Consider the following 27,892-nt stretch of genomic DNA (forward strand, 5'->3'; position numbering starts at 1 on the left):
ATTCCGTATTCAAGCATTCTACTGTTGTTTCCACTGTTGTTATTTGTCTATTTGTTTAGTCAGTCAACTTATTTACATTGATTGACCCACTTCAACCAACCACATTGTTCTTGTGCTACAACTTCATATTATAGAGAACCAGTCTCCTGTCTGGCGAATTGATAGAGACTGGTTTCGTCAAAGCATTATCCTGAAGCAAGAACACTCAAATGAGGTTATAAAACATTTAAATTAAAACTCTTATACATGACATACCAACACACAATTAACTGTCGAATCGACGAAGATTAGTCGATTCTAGTCGAATGACTAGAATGACTTCATTTGACGCAACTTAAGATCTTAAATATACACCAAAATCAGCATGTCAGAGAAAATAAGTCGTCTACTTTACACAGACCTCCACCACGAATATTGGATATTAAACTTTTAACTTATGCAATAGAGCGATTCCGCGAATTTTCAAATCCTGAATATGTTTACGCTTTTCCCTTCTGTCTTACTGTATGTTACTTTACTTCCATTACATCAAACAATAACATTTTCCACATTGCCATCAAATGTAACTCTGTCTGGATCTTATCTCAAACTATCTTGTTCCTCTGAAAACCAAATATTTCCCATTATTTGGAGTCATAATGGCAAGGAAATAGCAGAAAACTGTCGATTCTATATGGAAAACCATCGTTATATTTGCAACAGACTTAACGATGTATATGAAATTTACATACCGAACGTCAAATTCGAGGATAGGGGTAACTGGTCTTGTGCCCACGGTGCAAAATCCCAAAAAGTTATCAATATTGATGTTTTGGGTGAGTATTTGCATTTCGTCTTGTTCAACCTTAATTTTGGACAAAGATCGGCATTTTTCAAATAGTACTGATCCAATAGGCTTCTTAGTCGTAGTTCTGGAGACTGCGTACTGTACTCCGAGCCACAATGTTACATTGTTTACTCATGAGTAACATAATGAAGTATCTAAATCCCACGAAACGGAGACAGTATTTTGTGGTCGGTTAGTGAGAACCGGGTATATACGAGCATTGTTTTTGTAATAGTTGATTTTAAGTGTTTTTTTGCCTTTTTGGAGTGAGGATCTGTAATTATTTTCTCTTAATGATGAATATATACACTACTCGTCTACTAGTTAAGTGAAATTATGACTTTGATAAGTAAAATACCTGCTCCATGCTCTTGAAAGCAGTATTCAGGTTCTTGTTTTAGACGAATCACACTGGCAATGGACAAAATTCTTCAGGTGTTAAATCCGTTTTCTTTTTCAATTAATGTTTAATTATTTGTTTACTTAAAAGGGCATGCGAATTACTGAGAGGTAAAATAGCTATTGGTCTGGTTTGCTCACCACAAACAGACCATCGACTTTTGAAACATCTCGAATGGACAGATATTTTCCGAAGATAATACGACTCGACGAGTTATATACTGTAAACCAGGTTCATTCATCTTAAAGTTTATGGTTGGATCTTTCGGTTACAAAAGAAGAATCTTCATTTGAGCTCCCATTAACTGTGTATTGCAATTTGGGCGGGTATCATGAAGGTCTAGCAGTTTATAAAAAAACGACTAGCTTTGGAATCCTGCTGTTATTTTCACTACCTTGTCTCCATTTTGAGAGGTCAGTTCATTAACTAGCAGTTTATTTGGCTTCAATGAGAATCCATTAGGTCCTCTTTTCCTCGTTCCTATGTTAGTAAACTCATGGTAGAAATATAATTGTTATCCGTTAGTGACGTCGGCTGAAAAAATATCTGTTTTACTACTTGTCTGACATATCTCAAAGCGTTTTTAGGCAGAGTTGGATGGTAGCTAGCAGTGGAGTCAAGAACAAACATTATGTCCTACTTGAGACTCGTCCGATGGATAGATCTCCATTCCCCTGCTGGTGTTTCTACTAGTGTGCGTTTTAAAGTCCCTTTTTGTCGACATCTGATTTTTGAACTGAAATCGAGTAGCTTGGGTTTTTACGGACATTTTTATTTGTGAAGTATGATCGGCATTATTGCAAATTTCACTGACGAAGATTTCTTAAAGCTAACAACTCCTCATCTGATATGTCTTTGGATCCATTTTATTGGACTAGAAGAATAATCGACTGCATATTGAGTGTCAGCTTGGTGCCCTAACTTGTAGCTTTGTAACGCGGACATTTGGCATTTCATCTCATACTTGATAAATTAGATGACATAAATATATGTTGCAAGCACAAATATACAGACGTCTGTCCAGAGCAGAGATAGGCGCGATTGCCAACTATTTCTAAGCTGATTAAGAAGTTGTGGAAATCTGGAAACGTCTATAGAATGTTAGCAGTTGATGATTTGTAATACTAAGTTGAGCTTCAGACTCTCACATTAGTTTAACCACATTTGTCCCTCATTTTACTCTAAAATATGGACATCTTATGAATTTTGATTGGCTTTTACGTTTTAGATTTGTTATTGATTATCTAAGCAATTTTCATCTTTCCGATTTTCTCTTTCCTGTTTCCTTTCAACGGAAACAATTTCTCTAGTGTATACCTCATGTTAGTTCAGGCAGCCAGATATTTGGGTTTTTGTTGATTCACCAAATGACTTCAATACCGCGAAGGTATTACCACGCCACTTCATATGAAATTTTCAAACCTACTTGTGTTGCTCAAGAGGCAAATGAATCAGTAAATTATCACCCTACATAAGCGAGAGGCCTACAAACATTTTTTCGAAACCTTTCCAGCGCAGCTTGATCAATTAAATTACTAGACTTCTAAGAATTACGAGTTTGCACCTGGTTGACGAGTTAACATGAGTAATAACAGTCTTTTTAAAAACTTAACATTGAAAAGCAAGCACTTTGCTGAGTTTTATTGTCATACTGTGGTAGAAACTCACTAGACCTCTAGAGTAAGGAGAAACAACTGGTTTGATATATCCTATATATCTACATAATCATTAGTTTATATTAAGATAGAGTTTGGTTAAGATTTAACTGAAGACGATATTATTCTCTTACACGCTGTCTCAGTGAACCAAGTTGTTCGACTGGAATACTTTGTTTACTAAGCCATGTAAAATTTAGAGATTTTCTGAAAACAAAAGCCAATTGTACCCGATAATTAATATTTATTGATGACCGTTAACTAAAAGATGGGAAATGCATGCTGATTAATTATAACTAATTCTTTGAAAATGGAGAAAACTAGGCATTTATTGTACCTAATCTCGGCAAATACTTCTAACCAGACACAAAACTGTATATCCGTTACTTTAAAACATGAACTTTGTCCATAAAAAACAGGTAATCTTATGTTTCCCATATCACTTATATGTGTTAGACTGGTCAATATAATGTGGTGTACCTAATCTCGGCAAATACTTCTAACCAGACACAAAACTGTATACCCGTTACTTTAAAACATGAAATTTGTTCATGAAAAACAGGTAATCTTATGTTTCCTATATCACTTATATGTGTTAGACTGGTCAATATAATGTAGTGTTTTCGTGATATAATTGATTTACTTCCGCAGCGCCGAACGATAACGAAAATTGTTTGTCAAAATATCGGTTTTCAACTAGGGTGTATTTACGTGTTTCTCATAAGCTCCTATGAATGTGTCAAACTAGATCTCTAAATTATGAAAAATCGATAAATCAATTAACTGTTAGACAAGAGCATTTTACCCGTACACTGTTACTATTTTCCTCATATTTATAAGTGATTAACAGGTCGGCTGGACTGTAACTTTGTTCACAACAACTTAAAAAACATTAGTTTGATTCTGAAGCCTTATGAGTGTTCTAATAATGATGTCAGATGACTAACATTTCTGTCTGAAGGTATTTAGATTTCTAGAGAAAGAGAAATGCTGTAACCTCTGATAATGATATCGTTGTGATGTATACAACTGCATGTGAAAAGCATTGGTAAACGGTTCAAATCAGCTACTTAATTCAAAATCAACAGGCAAAAGATATTGATGCAACCGATGTAGACAAACATCCTATCTAAATAAAACTCGTTTTACTCCAAGTTATATTATTTTTAATCTTTCGTTGAATGCTGAAGACAACGTATCCACTACAGAAATTTTTCCAAAAAACTTAGAACTAATGGTTTAAATAGCAGCAAATTTTTCGTATACTAGTCATGCTAGGCAGAGTAGTTCACTAGTTTTGTTATACAGCAAACTATAACCCCTTACACTGATTCCTAACCCTGTTTTTAACTTGGAAATTTGTTGGAGTTTCTAAAAGTTATTTAAACATCACCCTTGGTTGTTTGCAAGCCATATTCTCACTGCTGAGTCATTTGGTTCAGTTTTCTGAAGGGACTTTAGTTTCTTAAGTGTGGTATCTACATATCTGTTTTTACTATTAACAGTCATGAAATAAAGGGACCATACTTCTGGTTGAGTTCATAAAACACTGACAACAGATGGTAAAATTTTGCAGTGGAGTAATAAGTATATTTTGTCCTATCTCTTTAACATAGCCCATTTTAATGATGTTAAAATTTCGATACATCTCAAACATTTTCAACTCTTTAATGGCTTGGTTTAAGTTGGGATATGATGGGGTGAAATTTTTTTAAGGCTTTCAGTCACTTATTGTTAGTCGTTTAATACGAATTTCCTACATTTAATTTCTCAATAGATAAAGAATTTATACAAAACGTTTTACAATTCCACTTTTGTATTCTGTTCTTTCCTACCACAAGATGGGTAACAACTGTATTAGACTGTTGTTTCGAAACCAGTCTCTCCCTAAATTCTCATCAGTAGCTTATAACCTACAATAATTTAAAATCAAAATTGTGCATGGAAGCTAACATGACTTATGCAAGTAAAGACAGAAGCAATAACGTATCATGAGTGGAGTGAAGTAATAAAAGAGTTAAGATCAAAATATTGTTGCCAACAAATACTACACCCAAAAATATGATTCTAGGACATCAAATTTTTTTTGATTGGATAAGAAAATAGCTGAAAACAGGTTGCTTGCAATCAAAAATGACATGAATTGAGGTCAGTCAGTTGAAAAACGCAATCCTCCATTTGAAAACATTTAAACGATTGAATTTAAACAAGAAAAGGTGTTACAGATGATGTAATAGAACAAGGGTAATGATACCATGCTATGGGATGATCTACGACCGTTCCTTCTTTAATACAAACACAGCTTCTGGTCCTTTACATCTGTGCCTTCACGAAGCTTTAGATTATTTCCGATTGTTTAATAATCATCTTGAAACATTTAGTTAAGTTGACCTGATGCCTTGTGTTAAAGAGATATCTTGAAATGGCACTAGTGTAAATTTTATCCCACTTGATTGAAACTTTATTGGAATTTGTTTATGAAGTCGAACTTAAGCATTTTTCATTTGAGCCGCTGTAACTACTTTTCTAGATACATACAAAGTAATACACGATGTATCTATCTTTTATTTCGTTGAGTGACATTTTGTTTTATACAGACGGTCACTATGGCTCTAGAACAGACTATGTTTAATGTAGTTTTGATGTATCTGCTGGTTCCTCATGCACCAGGATCCCCTTTGGACTTTAGTTGGACAAAAATATACTTGACATTTATTAAAGTTTCTGTAGGCCTTTGATCTCCAAATTTTCCAAATTTGCTAATTGATCTATATGAATATCCTCTGTTCACTAGACATTTTTAACTGTCATTAAATTTTTTCGGTGTTTTACTGGCAGCATATATCCTTTCTGTTTTATGAACTAGTATCTTGACCTGTGTCTGACTGAACAAAAGCCAGTAAAATTCAGCTACATTTTATTTCATGTATCTTTTCGGCAAACAGAATGTCGAATCGTGCCATCTTCCTCTTCTGCAGTACAATATTATGAAAGTGTTTAATAGTAAACTAAATATCTCCAAGCACCTTGTTAAAAAGCTTCATCAGGCGGGCTACGTGTTATTGGTCGTTACATGTAATAATTGTGTTGTCGACATACTTCAAATAATATTCCATTTCACCAATCATTCCTTTGAGCTAGGCTTTTTCAAGATTATGCATAAAAACAGTCTGCGAGAATTGGACAGAATGAACTTCCGATTTGCTATACCACCACTTTGACGTATATAATGCCATCAGGTTAAAATAAACATCGTTCAAGAGTATTAGCAATCGTTGTTTAGAGTCCAGCACTAATACATACTGGATGCCAAGATGCTGGCAGACTGTGTCTATGACTTTAAGAAGAGGCGATTTTATAAAGAAAAACGTTATATCAAAAGAAACCAACCATATACCAGAAATATCTATCCAATCTATTCTGTCACCGAACCGGAATAAATCTTTCAATATGTAAATATTCTGTCCTCAACAAAGTAGTTCTAACTTCACCGCTAGCTAGGACAAAACTTCATTATATGGTGAGATAATCATTGATAAAATAAAGCTAAGTGATATTTCATTTTTATACATCTTTTGAGAGGATGAGATCCTGAAGTGATTAGATCATATTAGGTACAGTTACCAACCATTTTTGTTTTCAGAAGTTTCCGGAGGATGTTCGGGATTCGGATTTTATTTGCAATAATCATATCCTTGTTACATTCGTCAAATTTGAATCTAAATCATTCACTTACAATTAACTTCATCTTATAAGTATAAACAGTTGTGTTCAGCAACACGAAATCTGAACCTTTATCTGATCACAATATTATTAGTTTGTCATTTTCCTTAAAGTTTCTTAATGCTTTCGAGTGTTTTATGGGCAAAATACTCAACTCAATAGAACTAGATAAACCAGAGTCTTCAAAATGATCTGAACTCTGTTTTCTACTTTCATTTACTAAGCATCTTACGCATTCCACATAATATGTTACCTATTATAAATTTTACGCCGGATGAACTTGAAATTTATGGAAATAATCCTCCATTCTAAGTTATTGTCTTTTAATGGAGGATACTTAAACAAAACATCTGTAATTGTAGGAAATAAACATTTAAAAATCAAAATCAACATTTCATAGAGTATTTACATTAAGGAAATGAACAGAAAAACAAAATCTTTTTGAAAACAGATTAACCATTCAATGAGTCAAACTATTCAGATTAGCAATATTGTGATGAACCATTAGTTTTTTATTTAGGTGATATGTACAATGAAGCCAATAATTATTTGTTTTTAATTATAAATAGAAAAGTTAGGGTTAACTAGACAAGAATAAACACTGAATGTTATTAATTTTATGAATAATCGTAGCCTAATGTTTGAGGAGCCATAATAAATAAAGCCAATTGTGTTTTAATTAGAAATTCGACAAACGACTAGACAGGTGTAAGCATTCTAAACTATGACTAAATGTTATTTATATCGTAGTTTTTACTGACTGCAATACAAATCTTAAGTCATATATCTACTAAAGATATGTTTAATAAAAGATCAAACAGGATTCATTAATGACCTATATCTTTAAAGTTATAAAATGTAAACTAGGAGAGGTATTAATATAAAAAATGTATTTATGTCGAACATAATAGGAGCTTCGAATAGAACAAAGGTAACAAGATTTCAAGAATAAGATGGATTTATAGGCTTCCTGAATAAAATTCACAAAGTACTAGTAAATGACAATTTAATGCATTCTACTATGTGGTCTCAAATCTGTCCTTAAGTACTGTACCTCTGATGTTTACATTTCCGGTGTTTTTTATATTTCTTCCGGTCTTGTTTATTTCTTTTTATCCTGTTGACGTGAAGTGTGGTAAATTATACTTAGGAATATTTGTATTGGTTCCAACGTTGATCATGACTGATTATGTAATTGATAATCATTTGTTTTAGTAATAACGTATAAATAATTACTCCTCCTCCTAGCTCTAAGGACAATAATTCGGTTAATTTACCTTTAACTTGTAATAATTCCCATATATATATTCTGGCATTTCTTTGATTAATTTTTTATGTGGTTGGCTGACATCAGTTTTTATCACTATAATCAGTGAATTTACATAGGCCAAGAAAACTTGTAAATGAATAGATAAATACAATTTATAAAAATGGTCTCCATTCTGAAAATATGAAAAATAGAAAAGATTTCTGAATAAATTCGAATGAAATAAATATATCTGTACTAAACAAGAAATCAGGTGCGGAATACCAATTTACTACTTCACACAAAATTACAGAATATCTTCACAAAATATGAGAACCATATATTGAATGCTTCATTTGTAAATCTTCCATCAACTTTCCTTTACATTCTGTATGATTCTTCCAATTCACAACTCCTTTTTGTTTTCTTCAATTCAACCTTCTTAGCCTTCTGCTGCCGGCCTGTCAAGTTCTGATTAGTGTTACATACTACTTATGTCTGTTGATATAAGTAGCATACACCACATATCTTATCACTGAAGTAATTGATATTTGCAGTAATGTCATTTTTCGAAAACTTTAAATACATGTATATTAAATAACACAAGCAAACTGGTTCATTCCACAAACCTAATGCGAAAGATTTTTATGAATTAATATCTTAATTCAGTGCAATGTAAAAAGTAAGAGACGAACTCACTGACAACATCAACTGTTGATCTCGCGACATTGAAAATTAGCCCCATTTGAAAATGTATGCAACTGGATTCCAAATTAAGAATGGTTTGTTATCGTATTCAACTTAAACTTCTTTAGTTTGACCTCATATTATCATATGACCGTGTTCTGATAATCAATACCAAACGTAAACGAAACGGCTGTCCAATCTTTGATATTCAATGGTTCCTCATCATTTGTTAAATCATGTTGATGATTACCTGGATAATATTTTTCAGATTTCAATCTTTTTGCCAGATTTATCAGCTGAAGACATATTGCATAGTATAGAAAATGAAAGATGTTTTCCAGAAATCCTGCGTTATTAGATCAACCCAGAACTTCTATTGATCTATAAGAAATAAATTAAGAATTTTTAAAATCAATAACCATTTACTGAAAATGGATGCTTTCTTAAAAAATATAGGGTTTAGGACTGATTAACGGCTTATTATTCTACTGATTTTATGATTACTTTCATAGTGATCAAAATAATGGAACAGATGAAAGTGCATTTATCCTTTATTTCTATGTTTTCTTATTTTGACCATACATTCAACTAGTAAAGTCTGAGGAGGAAAAATTGACATTTCTTTTCACTAATCTTCATAGAACGTTAAACCAGCACATGTGACACTATCACCAAAGTGTCTGCAGTTATGCAAATTTAATTTTTGATAATATGTATAAACGCTGGCCTAGAAAAAACACTTAACTAGAACATGAAATTCAAAGTAACTTTCAATATGAAGTGATATCAACAGAAAAGCGATTGAAAACCAGGAGGAACCGAACAGTGGCCAAGTACGTGACAGTAAATCCCTAATGTAATCTGATGACGCCTTTGTTACGGCTCAGATCGGTTAAATATGATGATTTAAACTATTGAATGTTGAGTCGATGTTATGTAAATACTATGCCTACCACATGACCTGAATAGCATGAGTTTAACTCCATGTTACTTCATGAGTACTCATTGCCGAATAATTCAGGCGCCCCTTAATTTTCAGTAGTTCTCCAATCAACGTTACACAGTCAAGAAAATTATAGTCAAATTGTGCAAAGTCACTAAAACACCACTTCATTCAATAATAACCCAAAGTTGTTTGGTGTTTTATGAACCTTATATTTAAAGTGAGTTATGCGAGTATGTAGTATAAACCAATTCATGGTAACATGCATAAATTCATCCTAATCTAATTTAATTTACAAACCAAACTACTCTTTGTAGTATACTGTACTTATCCAATTTTTCCGGTTTAAAGATAAAACAAGCAAGCATTTCATGAAGTTCCTTTCCACTTTGTTTAATAGTCGTTTTTGTCTATTTTTTGTTAAAGTTTATTTCGTCTGTTGATTTTTTCCAACTTAAAACCTAAATTATCATTTCAAAGTTTCTTTTTCTTACTTTATATTATTCAATTTTAAACAATACTAAAATTGATTACAAGACAATATTGTTTATATAAATGAAAGCGTGAGTCAATTGAGGCTAGACCACCATGGAAAACCTGGAAGCACTGGACGGCCGTTTCGTCCTATCGTGGGACTCCTCAGCAGTGCGCATCCACTACCTCGCCTCGCGAGATTCCAACCCAGGACCTACCAGTCTTGCGCCAGAGCACCTAATCGATAGACCACTGAGCCGGCATCGGATGGTATTTATGTCTAACTCCAACCAATCCACGAAGTTGAGCAACCGCTCACCAATTGTCTTCATTGAGTTCCTATCTACCTTCAATTGACTCACGCTTTCAACTATGAAAATACTAAATCTCCACAAAACCCCTTCTGATTATATAAATGAAATGATGGAAAATATTACGAGTTAGGTTGACTTCGGTTTATTTACGTTACCTTGGTTGACAGACTAATTGTGTAAGTAATTGGTTAATGATTTTTAGATGTTTAAAGGTTTCTTATATTAAAAAATGATATACAGAGTACATATTAAACTTTTCATGATTGAATGTTCTAAATAAGAATAATATGCAATACAAATTGTATATTTAGGATCCGTTTCAGATTTCAGTGAAAAAAATTGTTATTGATTTATCAATGTTGATTTCATTTGGTTCACTTCTTGATTCCCTCGATTTACACTCTATATAGAAATGATAAATTACCATAGTTTATAGTTGTGTGAAATTCAATATTGTTATATAGCAATCCTAATATGTTGAAGTTATAATCGATTCACAATGTTATATAAGATGAATTCATGTTCATACATGTCCAAAATAATTTGAATCTTGACCATATTGTTAAATGATGAAAAGTTTACATAATGTAACATTCATCAATATGTATTTCTTCTAAGCTCTTTCTATTACTTACTTTGGTTGCTGACAGAAAATAGTTCATAACTTGTACTTACCATCCTTACTAATAGTTCTTTAATTAAACAAATACCTTTAGTTTAATATATTTTAACCTGAGCCCACCAATTTTGACTAGTAAAAATAATTATTTTTACTTCATGATGTGGGTACTGTGAATAAATCCAGACCATTATTTGATGTACTATCTGAACTTTCCTGTTATTTGTCGCGCCACATTACTCATTTAAGATAATCATGTCACTTATTAATTGTTGACTATTCGTCCCACATTGATGTATAAATGATATCGGTTCGTGTTTGTACTAAAAGCGGGTCATGTTTAGTAATCGCTAGATGTCTTGTGCGTAAATTGTTCTGAAAATGAGGCCTCATTCATGCTTAAGGTTAGGCACATTCAGTAATCTATTCAAACCAACTTCTTTTTGGAGTATTTTAGGATCTTCAAAGTAGAATATTAGGAATCGAGGAAAGATTATATATGTATTTTTCTTTTTTGATATCATATAGTTTAGTTTTCATTTGAAAGATGTAAAGTTGTTTCCTACTAGGATGAAAAATAGTTAAAGTGTACTCGTAGACGCATTCTACAAGTAGATTTTTCTTATAATCCATTCTAACTTACCTGATGAAAAACTTCGGGTATTTCGTGAAATTAGCATAAATGATAACAGGCTCCCAGATAGCTGGTTGATGAGATGTCATTTATAGTAGAGCTACTTCCATTCATGGAACATCTTACTCTTATCCTTGTCAATATACTTTCTTACAACAGCGCTATAAATTTACTGACCATTTTAAAGGTTTCATTAGCAAGGAATGTACTGCTATTAGTATGGCATTCATAGAGATTCCTAATGTTACTAGCTCCAACATAAATATTTTATCTTCATTGGACTCTTAGGTTATATCAACACCTAAACCGTATTAAAACTGGTGAACTAAATTTTCATGGTTCATCATTGAGAAGAAATGCCATTCCAGATGAATACGTACTCCAACCAATGTTTACACTACCTCTTCGACGTCGAGCATATGTGTGGCAATTTCTTCTAAATTACCTACTACGTTAGATTTAAGATAACAGTTTAACAAACCAAGACCTTAAGATTTTTTCAACACTCTACAGTCCATACTCAAGAGATATCAAGCTACTATTTTCTTCCTGAAAGTAGTATACAAGAAATCACTAGTAACTAAGGATTCAGCTCTAGAAGTAAAAAATAAGCAAATGGTGTTTATTTAATTCCCTATCAGACGAGCCTTCAGCTTACCTCATTATCGATGAGCATAAACCGAATAAAGTTCCTCTAACTTTTAAATATGAATAACATGCCTATATTATTAGGTACTAGGCATTTCAACAAACTAACTTTCGTATAACTAACAATCTTGTCGATCATTGAAGACGCCTTTTCATTCGCCACAAGTATTTCAGATAATAATCATTAGCTTTATTAACTTTCTCTGATTATGAAATGACTGAAAATTTCATTTTCATTAGGTGTTAACTGTTAGACAAACTGTTTTTCTGTCGAAAATCCGGCATCAACAAATATCTTTTTGTAAATAGCATCGGCCTTACTGTTGGAAAAAGACAAATGATGTGGCAAAACTGTGATTACGAAAACTAAAAACTGGTACTAAGTTCTGACAACTGATCCGATATTAGCTAACCTATTAATCGTCTGGAATGGTAATTTGACTGGTAGGAGAGAATGGATGGAGGCTATGGGGCTGGAAATCGAGACACCTTCACATCCTTACAAGTTTGTTTTCCGAACCCGAAATGATTATCATGCTTTCGCTTTCATATATATCTGCACCTCAAAAACAGATTCATTTGACTAAAACATTCGACATAGGTCATGTAATTGTATCAATGAATGTCAATTAGATAATCTTTCAGTAAGCAAATTATAATATCTAACTATTGACATATTGTATATCCGATTTATATTTCACATCTAGGGACCGATCAAAATTTCTTAAGTCAAGAAATATAATTATATTACATTCATCCTTGTTCCATTTTTTCACATTGGTTAATTTCGAAAATTATATTGATTCACCTACAACATGATGGGTAATAATGTATACTGGAATCAAACTAGTATTAATTGTGTATATTTCATTTTTAAACCCTTACTAAATATTAAACAGAAATGAAAAAGAATTTTTTTTAAGTATCCTAATGAATTGCACCTATTTGTTTTAATACTTTTTAACTTGTTACTAATTTAAACTAGATATGATGATTAGATATTATAAAATGAATTTATTGAATGTCATATTATCAAGTAAACATTTTGATAGATTTTTGTTAATTTTTGCCTTCGTAATGACTGTAAGTGTTGTAAATCGTAAACAAATATTATAATAATTTAAGACTATTGACGTTATATCTTCATCAAAAGTTCATATTGTTTAATTGTCTACTAAAGTTTGTAGAAGTTATTAGACAACTAATTTATACACAAATGAAAATTCATAGAAGTTAATACTTTGTACATTTCTAAACATTAAACTTAAGCTTCTTTTTAAACTGGTCACTTTGAGGAATTTGTGTAGTCGAACAAAGTTTTGTACAAATCTAATCAGTTTCTTAGGTAGATTTTTTGGAACAGAGACTTGATGTTTCAACAAATCATGCTTCAAAATTATGCTAAACACCCAAAAGGCGATATCCATTATTAAGAAGTAATCTGAAATCAGTACACCAAAAAATTTATAACACCTTGAATTATTTGTTGGGCTTGCATTTCGTGGCACCCTGAAATGTTTCCTCGTTTTACAAGTAAAGTAATAAGCAATTCCGACATAATAATTAGCGACAACCAGATATAAAAATCAGCGACGACCTATATAGCAAGTTGGCGACAGGAATTTCGGAAAAAAGGAAACCGTTACAATCGCTGACCGAGTCAATTGAAAAGTTTCACTCTCCAGCTATAACTCAGTTGCCAGTTTGACGTACCTCAAATCTTGTTTCTTCAGTTATAAATGTACTTCTGCTTTTATTTACCAAGTCGCTGTTACAACAAATTACTGGTGTAAGAACATGTCAATTTCAGTCGCAGAAGTAAAATCAGTGCTTCAGTTTAATGAAGATGTGTTCATTAAATCTCATTTAATGCTCATTAGTGCATTGAAGGAACACATGCCCAAACAATCAAATCCGGGATCTCACTCAAAAATTCTAGACATTTAACGAAATAACTGATATATTTCCTGATGTAATAAGGAAACGTTTTGTGACTGAGGAAGAGGTCAGTGAATTCTTTAATAATGTTTACTCTGGGAAAAGTTCAAATGTTCTTTTATCAGATTCCTCTCATTCTAATTATCTGGTCATCTCAAGTGAAATTCGTAATCATAGTGGAACAAATGTTTAAAATGAATCGATTTCTGATCAAATTTCTGACGATGTCATATCAGATGCTGACTATCTTAATGATTCATTAGTTTCTGATGGAGTTCTTAACGAATTTGAGAAAAATATTTCAAATGAATCAAACTCTGGCGATATCATAACAAACGTTGCTTCTTCTCACAATACACTCGTTTCTAGTGAAAACCTAAGTCAGTATGAAATACAAATTCTCAATTAGGTACTGAGCTAACACATCAAGAACGTCTAATATAGAACTTGTATGCAACCATCCTCAGACGGTTGTCTCTTGGTCTCTGGGATCACGCCTTTAAGTGCCCATGACGGCTAATAAGCCAGTTTCCTTCATGCGCACCTCAAGAGGTATCCTTTCGCAGTGTGGTAACCAAGATATGACAACGACCTACAAAACTCTAACAATACTCTAGGTCACATTGGCCGACACTCGAACTAACTATAAAATAATACCGTTTTTCGACAATCAAAAAGATCTTGTATTTATTTAACATCTCTATATTACTGTATTATTAAAAATATTTAATTTTTTGTTATTGTCATCGCATTTATTTTGGTTCTTTTCCTGTAGTAAAAGCAGATGTTTATCCACCGAAACTATTGACACTTTCAACTAGTGTTAAGCTGCCCATAAATCAAAATCCTACAATCATTGATAAAGTTGATATAACCCGATTACAAGAAAAATCTATGATTGGACATATTTATGGTCTAGGTACTTTAAATAATCCAATTGATTTAATCAATACAAAAGCATACACAGAAAACGGAATTTTTATTGAATGTACAACATCTTGTGCAACATCAGTTAAAGGTATTTATTGGAAGGCAAAGAATTCAGTAAGTTTTCATTATTATTATTGTTATTAGTATTATTATTGGTAGTAGTAGTACTACTACTACTATTACTACTACCTTTATTACTATATTGCCATACACGTTAAGTTATTGAATTATTGTGGGTGTGTACTCTATGGAGAAAATTGCTTGAGTTAACGAATTTACTTTAAATTGTTAAGAGTGTAAGTTTCAGAAATAAATTTCAGTAGTAATGAAGGAAATTAATTTATGAAAGTTTGGGTTTATTCTCAACTTATGTATTTGATACGTTTTTGTATTGAATGCCTTGAATTTCTTTATAACACTCCATGGTCAACTGATTTAATTTGTATGCCTAGCCACCATCAACCCCGGTAGGCTGTTTGCTGGTATTGGAGTGTGCTGGAAGAATGCTAGAGGATGCTTAATCAAAATGTGCCATAAGTCCATTAAGTTCTCAACTATTAGTATGAGCCATGCTAATGGAATCAAACTACCTGGTTGGGGTCAGTAAATAACTTTACCCAACGGCTGTAAGCTTTGCGTGATATGGCTCATGATCGTTCACAAAGGTGCAAATCCATTCACGTTTCGTCTTCCTCTCGATCTTCAATTCTCTTATTACTTCATATATACCTTCCTATTCTGGCATTTTCCAAACATTCGGTGCTTAGTTTTTCTTATTGCCTTTGCTATGACATTATTGCAATCTCTTTTTCTGCCCATTTTTCTAATCTCATCTCATCGCGCTGAAATAGTATGATAACTTGAAGAGAACCACATCTGTGCTACACTCTATGTTGGTAAGAACAACTGACTGTGTGCCTAGAGTAATACTATTTCTGCACAACAACATCTCCCTCATATCCCAGTTTTTTACTTTCAGTACTGTTTTGTTAAATGATGGGTTCTTTTTTAATGCTTAATTTAAACTTATAACAATCTTTTTGCTAAGGATCACACCAAATATCAATTAAATTACGAAAAATCTCTTTTATTGTTTCAAGTTCAAAGTACTTTGTCTACACAAAAATACACCTTATGTCTTTATATGGGCTGATTTCCTCAAACTGAGTAAATTGAGAATGACAAGATTTCAAACAGCTTAAACTCACAATGAGTAATCTGGTTTGAAATAAAAGGTTGACGCACTTGAATTATTGAGACTGAGAGTTTGAAAAGTGTTAACATTTCAAAGAAGGAAGATATAAAAATAACAATAAACTGATATTTGAAAAATCTAGTTTCATAAAATAGGTTAAGGAAGTTTACAATTAATTATAATCAATGAACAAATTAGTTTTACTTAACTGGATAACATTACTAGGATAAAATTAATTTGTTGAGTGAAAGTCGGTAGACAGGTAGAAATGAGACTACGTAATATATATAAGTATTACTTGTCATTGATATTTACCAATGAGAATGCTAGTCCTACATATGGCTTGATTATTTCTACATGTGTTGTCTGGTAAATCCTTTATCCTATTAACTGTGGCGCACTACTTCTCCCAGTTTATGATGTTTTAGGGCATGAAAACGTTCTCAGCGTTCTAACTAATATGTACTGAAGTTTGAAAAAGGTAGTATACAATTTTTGTTATGCGACTGCACGTATCGGTAAAAATGTCCAATTATTTTAGAAACAATATGTATCCAAGATGTTTATATAGGCATTTTTTTCAAATCTGCATGAACTTGTCTTTGTATAAGATATCATCATATATGCTACGTATGAACATCATGGATGACTATTTACTTGGTAACTGTTATCACTTAGACATTTAAGGTGAAAATTTGGTTGCAAATTTTAATATTTTACATCTTATTACTTAGTTATCTACAAATCTATAGAATAAACTGACATAGTGAATACATTTTTCCCATAGATTTTTAAATATTCATTCTGTACTAAAGGGTCATGATATTAGGTGTACTAATAATAATCTCTATTTAATAGTATTTGTTCAGTACAATATCCAGTTTTAAGCATTCAATATTTCAACAAGTGCCCTTTACTCTTTGTAGACATCACTTTATATATATTAGATCAACCCTGAAAACTATTTATATATATTTGGTAGATATATTATGGTAGGCTTTTCTTGCACTTTCCTTGCATTAATTCTAGGGTACCTGTATCCCTAACTACCAAGTGATGTACGATGAGCAAGCTTTTAAAACACTACTTTTAAAGAATATCATGATTTACAGACATTTTTGCGAATGTTAATGAACTCAATGTTTAACAGAAATGCCTCTTAGATATTAGTAAAGGTCTTATTCACTGAGTTCAGTATATTTTTATGTAAGACTGGTTAGGTAATAATACCATCTTGGTCGATGCATTTGAACCCAGGATTTAGGAACCTTCCACTTCTTGCTTATAAAGTGTGCTAGTTATGATCTATTAAAATGAGTGTTCGAAAAATTTGTGACCAATTCATATAATTTAAATCCGGTGACTATGTCTTAACTATGTCATGAAACTGGAACAACACAGAATCTGTCAACAAACCGGATTCGAGTTGACAACAAATTAAACATAATATTTAATCTATCAAGAAGAATATAGACATTTGTGGCTTTTTGCAAGCTCAAAAATATATCACGAATAATTAGTCCCATTTTCCTTTCACAAAGCTTTCTTTTATATTACTTAGACCTATTTTGCAGATGATTACAATGTTTTCGTAGCCATTAATAATTTCATAGAAGCCAACTGCAACTCCTAATTGTTAAAATCATGGGTCAATTGAAGCTAGACCACCATAGAAAACCTGGAAATACTGGACGGCCGTTTCGTTTTATTGTGGGACTCCTCAGCACTGCGCATCCACGATCCCGCCCCGCGAGATTCGAACCCAAGAACAATCAGTTTCTCTCACGAGCCGGCCGGCATCCAACGGTGTTAATGTCTAACGTCAACCAATCCAATAAATTGAGCAACCATTCACCAATGTCTTCAGTGAGTTGATATCTCCCAACTGACCTGGTTGAACTCCACTGGTTACTGCTTCTCACTAGAACTCCAGGAAATACCTGTTGAAGCCAGTCACTAGTGAGTTTATGATCATTATCAGAAGAGGGGTTTTGTGGAGAAATCATGACTCATGATTTCAACTATATAAAATTACTAAAATCTCCACAAAACCCTCCTTCTCCCAATCGTTAGTTAAATATATTTGTAGTCTACAGTAGGTTATGATCATTCATCAGACAGCTAATCATGTTTAAGAACACTAACAACAACAATAATAACCTACAGTGAAGAAATTGAAATAGTGAAACTTGAAAATCTAACATTTTTATTATCCACTTCATATTCGATAGATAATAGCATGTATGTTACAAATTCCACATACGAAATGCTAAAAATAAATGTCTATCTTTACAAATCAGTTATAATAAGCTGACGATTGTATTTATGAGAAAACAATACTTTATCTTATTAAATATACTGTTTATTAAAATTAAAAAGAAATACAAGTTGATGAATGCATTGACGTAATGTGTGCATATATGTATGTATGCAATATATTCAGATAGCACAAATCAATGACAATACAAATGCATTGCTGAAACTCACCAATAAAATAACATGATTAAATTGGTAATCAGTGTAAAATTGAACCGATGATTTGCAAAGTTTAAGTGACACTACGAAGAGTTTCGATTTATATGTATATAGAAGTGAGAGTTGGATTGAATAATGAATTAAAATGAAATGACTCGTGGAATACAATCTTTTCAAAAGTGAGCTCGTTACCCATTAATGAAATTGGATGATTTCACGCCATACTTGGAATCACTGGAAGTCTGAAGTGTAGACCATCAAGTTTCTAATTAGTTGTTTAAACGTAATGCACTCGTTTCGGAAACTGAATGTCCTCAATTCTATCTTTAGGCATGCCCTGAGTGTACATTTCAGAAGAGTTTCATATTAAGACGAAACACATGTTCAATGATCCTTGGTTTCCATTGGTTTTATCGGTCCATATCAATTCATGATGAAATTCAACTTCGACTTACTTAAATATTTAATATTACCAATTATTTTCAAGAAATATTTAATAAAATGATAATAAAATAGTAGACCGGAAGGGCTTTTGTGGAGATTTAGTGTTTTCATAGTTGAAATCATAAGTCAATTGGAGCTAGACCACCATTGAAAACGTAGAAGCACTGGACGGCCGTTTCGTCCTGGTGTGGGACTCCTCAGCAGTGTGCATCCACAATCCCGCACTCGTGAGATTCGAACCCAGGACATATCAGTCTTGCTCCAGGGCACTTAACCGATAGACCACTGAGCTGGCATCCAACGGTGTTAATGTTTAACTTCAACCAATCCACGATTTTGAGCAACCGTTCACCAATTGTCTTCAGTGAATTGATATCTCTACAACAGACTTGATTGCTGAAGAGTCCCATAATAGGACGAAACGACCGTCTAGTGCTTCCAGGTTTTACACGGTGGTCTAGCTTCAATTGACTCATGATTTCAACTATGATAATAAAATAGTAATATAATAATATATACTGACAATGATGCAACTCGTAACCTGTGAATACATATCAGTCAATGCATGTTGTTCTATTTTCATTAATATAAATTGTTTTCACTAATAAAAAACAGTAGTATAATAATATTAGATTAATCAAGACATTTAATAAATAATTATCATCCCTAGAAATCTTGATATTATTTGTATTAACTACCATCACATCAATGTATCTTATTTCATTTTTCCTGTTAACTATGCCAAAAATCATGTTTTCTATTTAGAAAAAAAATTATCAAATTTATATCTTATCAGAAGGGGTTATATGGAGATTTCAGTATTTTCATAGTTTCATAGCTTCAATTGATTCATGCTTTCAACTATATAAAATTTATATCTGTTAGAATAAATAAACTCATGTTAATAATATTTTAAAGACAAAAAGAAAAAAAATAAAGAAAGAATATGTATATATGAGTTGATTCACTTGAAATCAAGTTGAAACATATTTTTTCTTCTAATGGTAATGCAAATATTTATTTATCTGATTAAATAAAAAAAATAAGTAGTATCATTGATAAGATAATATTTCTAATTACTTTAACTGTACATAATGTTTAGAGTAGCTGAAATGAATCAACTCCATTATGTTATATTTTGAGTAGATCAAATTGTAACTGATAGTTTAGCGCGTGATTGTTTTTAAAAATATATTCTAGGCTATTTTAAAGTTTAAAACGTTTATAAAATATGTTAACAATGTAGAATCCCAGTAGGAATAAATCATTTGATATATATAAAATTTAAACTAGTGTCATTTTTCACGGTCAGAATATAATTTTAATGATGTATAAGAGTAATCAACTGCAGATATCATATTAAATTTCATAGTTTACAAAAGAAAATAAGAAATTCCAACAGTGTTTTCAGATTTTAAATGGTTGCCTAACTTCATTCTATTCATGATCTCGGTGAAATTCTAACATAGCCCATTTTCTACGATAAATGTTTATCGAATGGCAAACAATCCTAATTAACACCAAAAAATTGTGGGATAAGTTTAGCCTATGATATAGAACATTTATGAAGACTGTTTGATTTCCTCACAGAGCGATCCACTAGGACAAAAATTACAAACCTGGGAGTATTTGAATGAAGTTTGATAAGTCCATCAAAGAGCCCCAACTTACTTTTTTGAAAATATGACGTGTCGGGGCAAGGGATTGAAAGTTCCGAGTTTTATCTTTTATTGAATTATGAGTGTTTCCAACTATGACGAAGCAGCACTCTGAAACTACTTAGTGTTCTATAGTTCTTCGGCTTATGGTTTTCAATGGTGAAAACAGTTTTCCTGCTGAATAATAAAACAAATTGGATCATTCTACTATTGTCTGACCTTATTTTGAGGTTGACAACTATGAAGTCAGTTTGTAAACCTACGGTGTTGAGATTTCATCAGTCATCAATCGACCAGAGATGATGAGACATACGAGATAAGTGAATTACTCAATTACTCCGCTCCCTAATATCAAACCACTTATGAAGCAGTATTATGCATTTCGTAGAAGAGAAACTTATCTCAAACACTCTTGCATTTCAACCTAAAAGGTTAAATGACTCGAGATTTTGTCAAACTATATATTTATATAAATGAATATACAATCGTTTCACTATGGTTTACCGTCGTTTTACATTTATTCTATTGCAGACATGGACTCACAGTTTGCGAGTACAATCAGGCATTAACAATGATGATGATGATGATTATGTCGATGATAGTTTATACAATCGGATTCACAGATTATCTTATAAATCAGAATATACTAATCCTATTTGTGAAGTTGGTTTAAGATCAGTTAAAAGTCGCATACAAATTAAATGTGCATCTGGAGAAAGTCAAACACCATCTAAACTTTTATCACATACATTAGTTGGATTAAATAAAATCACTTGTTTTCCATATTATGATAAAGAAATGGAAAACAAATTGTCTAAATTGACACGTTACAATGAAGAACAGCATAAAGGAGTTAGTTCACAATTAATAATACATAATAAAAATAATCCACCTGATATAACTCAGTCTGATTGTTTGATTGATGATGGCAATGGTCATTCACAAGCAGCTGCTTGTATTTATGTTTTGTGTCCTGGTAAGTATTTTTGTCGATCACTCTGTCTGCTTGACTATATATATATATATATATATATATATATATATATATATATATATATGGTGCTATGACCAAATGTTTTCATCACGAACCGAAAAACCCCTCTAGTTTGTTCATCTCATCAGTTTACAACATCAATGCCGGAACAAATCAGATCCTTGAGTTTTGAGGCCTCGTAAATTTATTGCTTAGGAGCTTCCGTGGTGTGTGCTAACGATGTCGACAGATGTAAGTAGTATGTGTCATCAATCGACAGTGAAATGTCTAGTGTCAGAAGGTTAAGAAGATCGAAGGACAGAGAATGACAACAGAGAACGACTAATAATTAGTAATTAGTGTTGAAATACTTGAGGATTAATTTAATTATGACCTTACTCAATTTTTTACTAATCCATTTACTCAGTCATACATCCGCCCAAGCTGATTTTTTGCCAATGTATACTATGAAAATAATGTATCATAATCTTTTTCTGGTAAACTTTAATCATTTCTGAAGTTTGCGCAAATAACACATGAGAGTTGTTACATTTACATATAATCGGATAATTTACTTACTTACGCCTGTTACCCCTCGTGGAAAAGCATAGGCTGACCATCAGCATTCTCCAGCCAACCCTGTCCTGAGCAGTCATTTTCAGTTCTTCTCAGTTAACACTCATCCTTTTCATGTCTGCTTCTATTTCCCAGAGTAATGTGTTCTTTGACCTTCCTCTTTTCCGTCTCCCCTCAGGATTCCAAATTAGGACTTGCCTCATGATGCTGTTTGGTGATTTCCTTATTGTATGTCCTATCCACTTCCAACGTCTTTTCCTAATTTCTTCTTCAGATAAAAGCTGGTTTATCCTCTTCCAAAGTAAGGTGTCGCTGATAGTATTCAGCCAACGGATACTGAGTATCTTGCGTACAAAGTTGTTCATAAATACTTGTGCTGTCTTGATGATGGTTGCTGTAGCTCTCCAAGTTTCAGCTCCATACAGTAGGACTGTATTGACGTTCGTATAGGAGATTCTCACTTTGAAGTTAGTTGACAGTTGTTTTGAGTTCTATGTGTTCTTCAACTGTAGGAATGCTGTCCTTGTTTTCCCAATCCTTGCATTTGCGTCTGCATCAAACCCTTCTTGTTCATCAACGATGCTTCCCAGGTACGTGAATGTTTCCACCTCTTCAAGTTTCTCCATCAAGTATGATTGGGTTGTTGTTCTCTATGCTGTATTTGAGAATCTTGCTTTTACCTTGGTGTGTGTTGAGACCTATTGATGCAGAGGCTACTGCTACACTAGTTGTCGTCATCTGTATTTGTTCGTGTGTATGGGATTGGAGGGCCAGGTCATCTGCGAAGTCCATATCTTCTAATTGATTTTGATGTGTCCATTGTATTCCGTGCTTCGCTTCAGATTTCGAGGTCTTCATAATCCAGTCGACCAACAGAAGAAAGAATAAGTCTGAGAGTAGACAGCCTTGTCTGACTCCGGTTCTTACTGGAAATGTATCTGTCAGCTGTCCTCCAAGCTTGACTTCGCACTGTAGTCCGTCATATGAATTATGGATGATATTGACAATCTTCTCAGGAACTCCATGTTGTCAAAGAAGTTTCGATAATGTTCTCCTGTCCACACTATCAAACGCCTTCTCATAGTCGATGGAGTCGATGTGTGGTGACGAGTTCCACTCAACTGCTTGTTCCACGATGATCCGTAGCGTCGCTATTTGGTCTGTGCACGACCGATCCTTACGGAATCCAGCCTGTTGATCTCGAAGTCGTGCGTCTACTGATTCTTTCATCCGGAGAGTCCCATACTATGACGAAACAACTGTTCGGTGTTTCTTGATTTTCGATGGTGCACCTATTGAGTGTAATCTATGACATATACAGTCGGCAACTCAGGGTTTTTTTGAAAATTTCCATCAAAACACTTCATTGAAAAGCAATTGGTTATAACAAGACCTTACTGTTGAAGAAAGTGAAATAAGTTATTGTTATTAACCATACAAACACAAACTAAATGCATTTACATTCGTTTTATATACCATGGTTATTTTCATTAATCTGACTACCAGTTTTACTATTACCACCGTTGTTGTTCAAACGCATAATCTGTATTTAAAATGTTTGTGAATACACATTTCACTTTATCTTGAAAACAAGAATAGTTAGATATCACAGAGACATACACTACACGTGCGTACATACACGGATACTTAAATGATCTAATTAAATGAGTAATCTTAGGTAAATAAATTAAATATGTCCAATATATTTAATGATCGATTTTACTTGTTCATAATCCATCAAAAAAAATACATTTTTAAACTTGTATGCACACGAACATTAGAAAACATGTTTAAACAAGATTGAATTTGTATATATCATTACTCAATGTCAAGTTGTTTTTATCACTGAATAGTAGGTGAAGATTCTCTGTTCTCTTTTACTTATCTATGTGTATATATGTGTGACCTCTTTACATAAAGACACCTACAAACCGCACAAATACACACTGCAAACAAAAATCAGCAACATTATTACTTCTTGTCATTTAACTCACCTACCATTTGGAATGATAAGTGAGTCAATAATCAGAAAGTAACATATTTTGTTGGCCACAAGAAACATGTAGATGACTAAAGATAGATTGTCTTCTAAACATCCTTTCACCCACAAATACGCTAAACAGGTTAAACTATAATTACTAATCAGACAAATAAGTCAGTTACCTTAGTCTTGATTTCAGCGATATTTTCATAGTTACTAATTTATGTATTTGAGAAATACTCATTAATTAAATCAACTGAGGCATAGAAGATAAACAACACAGGAAAAAGAAACATAACGTTGTGTGTATTAATACAACAGTCTCGTGACTTCTTATTACAAACAGACATTCCACTGCACAATAGTAGTTTTTTCCTTAAGACACTCTATTGATTCGGATAATAATTAGGAAAAAAATGCCAGTGTTATTTGGTTTAAACAAGCTGTTCTCTTTTTAAAAATTTAAAGAACAGTTTAGGGGTTGTTTCATTCTAGTTTTTCGTGAATACATTGGTTATGATAAAGTCCACATGTCAAAAAATAGTTTCTTTCAATATTTTTATAAGAAATCTCATAAACACTTAGAGGTTTAATCTTATTTAACAATATTTAAATCTGTTACTGTTAGACCATTCCTTTAATATCACGAATAAAACTTTGATTATAATAAGGTGGATAACATATTACGTTGCCAACCTAGCTGCCATCTGAATTTCATCTAACTGAGACGCTACTTGTCTAAAAACTGCTAAGAATCAACGATTCATACTCTAGATTCTTGATCATTATTGTCTGAATGAAGTAACTGAATTTGTTCTAGTCTTATAATTTGAGTGTGCTTAAGTTAATGTTCGAGTCACGGCAATCAGTCAATGAATTTGCTGCGACATTTCTGCATTAATTAATTTAATATTCCATGATATGAAAGTTACGAAATTTCTAAAAGATTCTAAGTGTTTAGTTAGGAGTGAGGAAATAATTGGACCTAAAACTCATCATATATACCACCATATACTTTCTGCAGAGAAAACATGGTCTGTGGCATTGGTCGAATTGATGATCAGCCAATTACTCATGGGTATGATATTATATCAGAACCCTATAACACTTAGAGATGATTGAAGCTGGAAATTTAGACTATTAGATACGAACTCAGCGGCTGAACAAGTTCATAGTGACAGTGAGATTGAAAAGTCGAATATGTGATTCTTTTCCAGATCTTAGATTTACACTAATTGAAAGTCCTAATCTAGGAAAAAGTAGTTCATGGTTCTTTGATTTCGGAGACTGTTTACCTGAGATTAAATTAGAATGAAAACTATTCTTATAGTGCACTATGTCTTTACAAACACAATCTAATCGTATAAGAACATTCGATATTTCAATCAGTCCCAAGTTTTATTGCTTTCTCATCTAAAAATACCATCATATTGTGTACTATCAGTTTGAATAACAATTACAAAGTCAAGACTAGAATCTGAAAGTTTGGTTGGTAGTTTTGGCTCAGATTATCACTTGAATTCACAGTCTTCGAACAAATTGAATCTCCATTTTTTAAAGTTAGGATTACATTTTCCAGATTCAGTCAAATCACTACATAGCTTAAACATTCTTGATATTATATAGTAATGTTCAATTAATTTCCAGACTTATCAGCTATGAAATCCACATCTTCCAACAGTGTAAATTTGCTTTATAGCAGTTGAATAGTGAAGAAATTACTAATACTCCATTTCTGGTCTAGTAAGATCTACTCTACTGTTTCATCTATCGAATCCAGAATACTCAAAATTATTTAAATTATTTTTACCTACTTATAAGTAAACAAGTGATTGACATAAAATATACAGGGTTTCGTTCATTTTCATTTCTTACGAAACACAGCTCTAATGCAAAGCATAAACAGAATAATTAACTATATTTTATTCATTTCATGGTTAGGTCAACCAGTGGCTTGGTTTACGTTCGGTGAAAAGGTCGCTATTGGTTCATCTGCTGCATTATTTTTTGTCTTAAGCATATTATTTTGTTATATAACACGTCAACGTCGTCGAGCTAAACGAAAAGCAGATATGTCACCTGGGCAACAACATGAAATTGAACTAATGTTGTGAAATCAAACTCGCAGATATTCCTGAGACCTCCACTTTCTATTTGCATAGAAACCGAAGTACCATAATCTTATATGTTTTCAATGAATGGAGCTAGGTATTGATTAAGATCATAGCGAATGTCTCTTTATAAATGTGTACTTCAGTGTGAATTTATCTTAATACATTGAATCAACGGGTCTTTTTTAGTTTATTTCATCTACCTTTATCTTATATTTTTACAGAAACAAATCCTACTGTACAGTTAATAATTATTTTGTATAATCTGTATCATATTTCTTTTTATATGTAACCTGTTTGTTTTTATTGTTTTTATTCTATTTTAGTATTGTCTAAATGTGTGTACGTATATTACGGCGATATGTATATTACACATGTATCATCAATGGATTATCTTTTTATTTGTTAATTGGCTGGATATAGTTGATGGGAAACTCTGTTAGGAAATCGTGTTAGTTGTCACTCGTCAACAAAGTGTACTTCTGATCTTGTGGGAACTCATACTCCCTATAGAACTGTAACCCACCTCAGTCAGCTACACAGGTTGATGAGTTACCATTGAGCTATTTAGGTTGTGACCGATCTGTAGGACTGAGAATTTCATGACAGACTAATCACTGAATAATTATTTGTTGGATTTTTGCCTGATCTTTTAGAGTAGATTGTAGGAGTTGAATTAGGGATGAAAAGGTGTTCTGATGTAACAAATGATAAAGATTCAAAAAGTAAACGAAATGTACATGAAATTAGGATTAAGTTGTCAGGGCATAGAAAGGCTTGTTACAGTTTCCTTTTCAAAGATCAATCAGATTACAAACGTTTAATGGCAATGACTTCTGTGAAATTCAAGAGATCAAAGCTTGGTTGTTTATTGAACATTGAAAATTTTGAAGGTACCTACCTGATATTTTGTGTCTCTTTGGTCCTTAGAAGTCACACTCCTGAAGGTTTTCATTCCTTTTAGGTGAAAGCTTTGAGGAGAAAGTTTTAGAATTTATCTACAACAAATTATCTGTCCCCTCTTCTTAAGTACTGAAATATTGTCTATAATAAATACTCAAAGGTTCATATTTAAAATAAATTGGAATATTTTATACACTTTATATTTGATTAACTCTTTCTCCAGCCCTTTAGTAACCGTTAAATATTTATAACGTTTCACTCAACTTTGTTGTTTGTATCTGGATCATCACTTCTTCACAATTATGGAATTCAATTATTTTTAATACCTTCATTTTAATACAACAATCTGGGATTACAGTTAAACAGTCATAGAAATAAGTAGGAGTAAATCATCTGAGACTTGAAGAAATCTAAGTTAGTTGCAGTTTCCAATTAAATTCATATCCGGACCAGAATTATTTTCTCATCTGTAGGTAGGTTTTTCAAAGGAAGTTAATTTGAAAATTAATTTTTACAACTGAAAACAACTAAACAAATAA

The 27,892-nt window shown here is 32.5% G+C and overlaps 1 protein-coding gene across 1 annotated transcript; it reads left to right on the forward strand.

Annotated features, from left to right (window-relative positions):
* The first annotated feature begins 781 nt into the window (after window positions 1–781).
* Window positions 782–26,836, forward strand: Smp_129010 (hypothetical protein). The gene is made up of 4 exons (XM_018793671.1): window positions 782–815; window positions 14,883–15,151; window positions 21,341–21,785; window positions 26,281–26,836. The coding sequence occupies exons 2-4, from the start codon at window positions 15,002–15,004 to the stop codon at window positions 26,451–26,453; spliced, it is 768 nt and encodes a 255-aa protein (XP_018648160.1). The 5' UTR covers window positions 782–815; window positions 14,883–15,001; the 3' UTR covers window positions 26,454–26,836.
* Window positions 26,837–27,892: the final 1,056 nt, after the last annotated feature.

This window comes from Schistosoma mansoni, chromosome 1 (genome assembly GCF_000237925.1).
Source record: "Schistosoma mansoni strain Puerto Rico chromosome 1, complete genome".
In the NCBI taxonomy this organism is placed as follows: domain Eukaryota; kingdom Metazoa; phylum Platyhelminthes; class Trematoda; order Strigeidida; family Schistosomatidae; genus Schistosoma; species Schistosoma mansoni.

What these genes read in the sequence shown, in the direction of transcription:
- Smp_129010 (XM_018793671.1), top strand. Translation starts at nt 15,002, where the DNA reads ATGATTGGACATATTTATGGTCTAGGTACTTTAAATAATCCAATTGAT. An exon ending in ATTGGAAGGCAAAGAATTCA is followed by an intron (nt 15,152 to 21,340) that starts GTAAGTTTTCAT and finishes ATTCTATTGCAG; the next exon opens with ACATGGACTCACAGTTTGCG. An exon ending in TATTTATGTTTTGTGTCCTG is followed by an intron (nt 21,786 to 26,280) that starts GTAAGTATTTTT and finishes TTTCATGGTTAG; the next exon opens with GTCAACCAGTGGCTTGGTTT.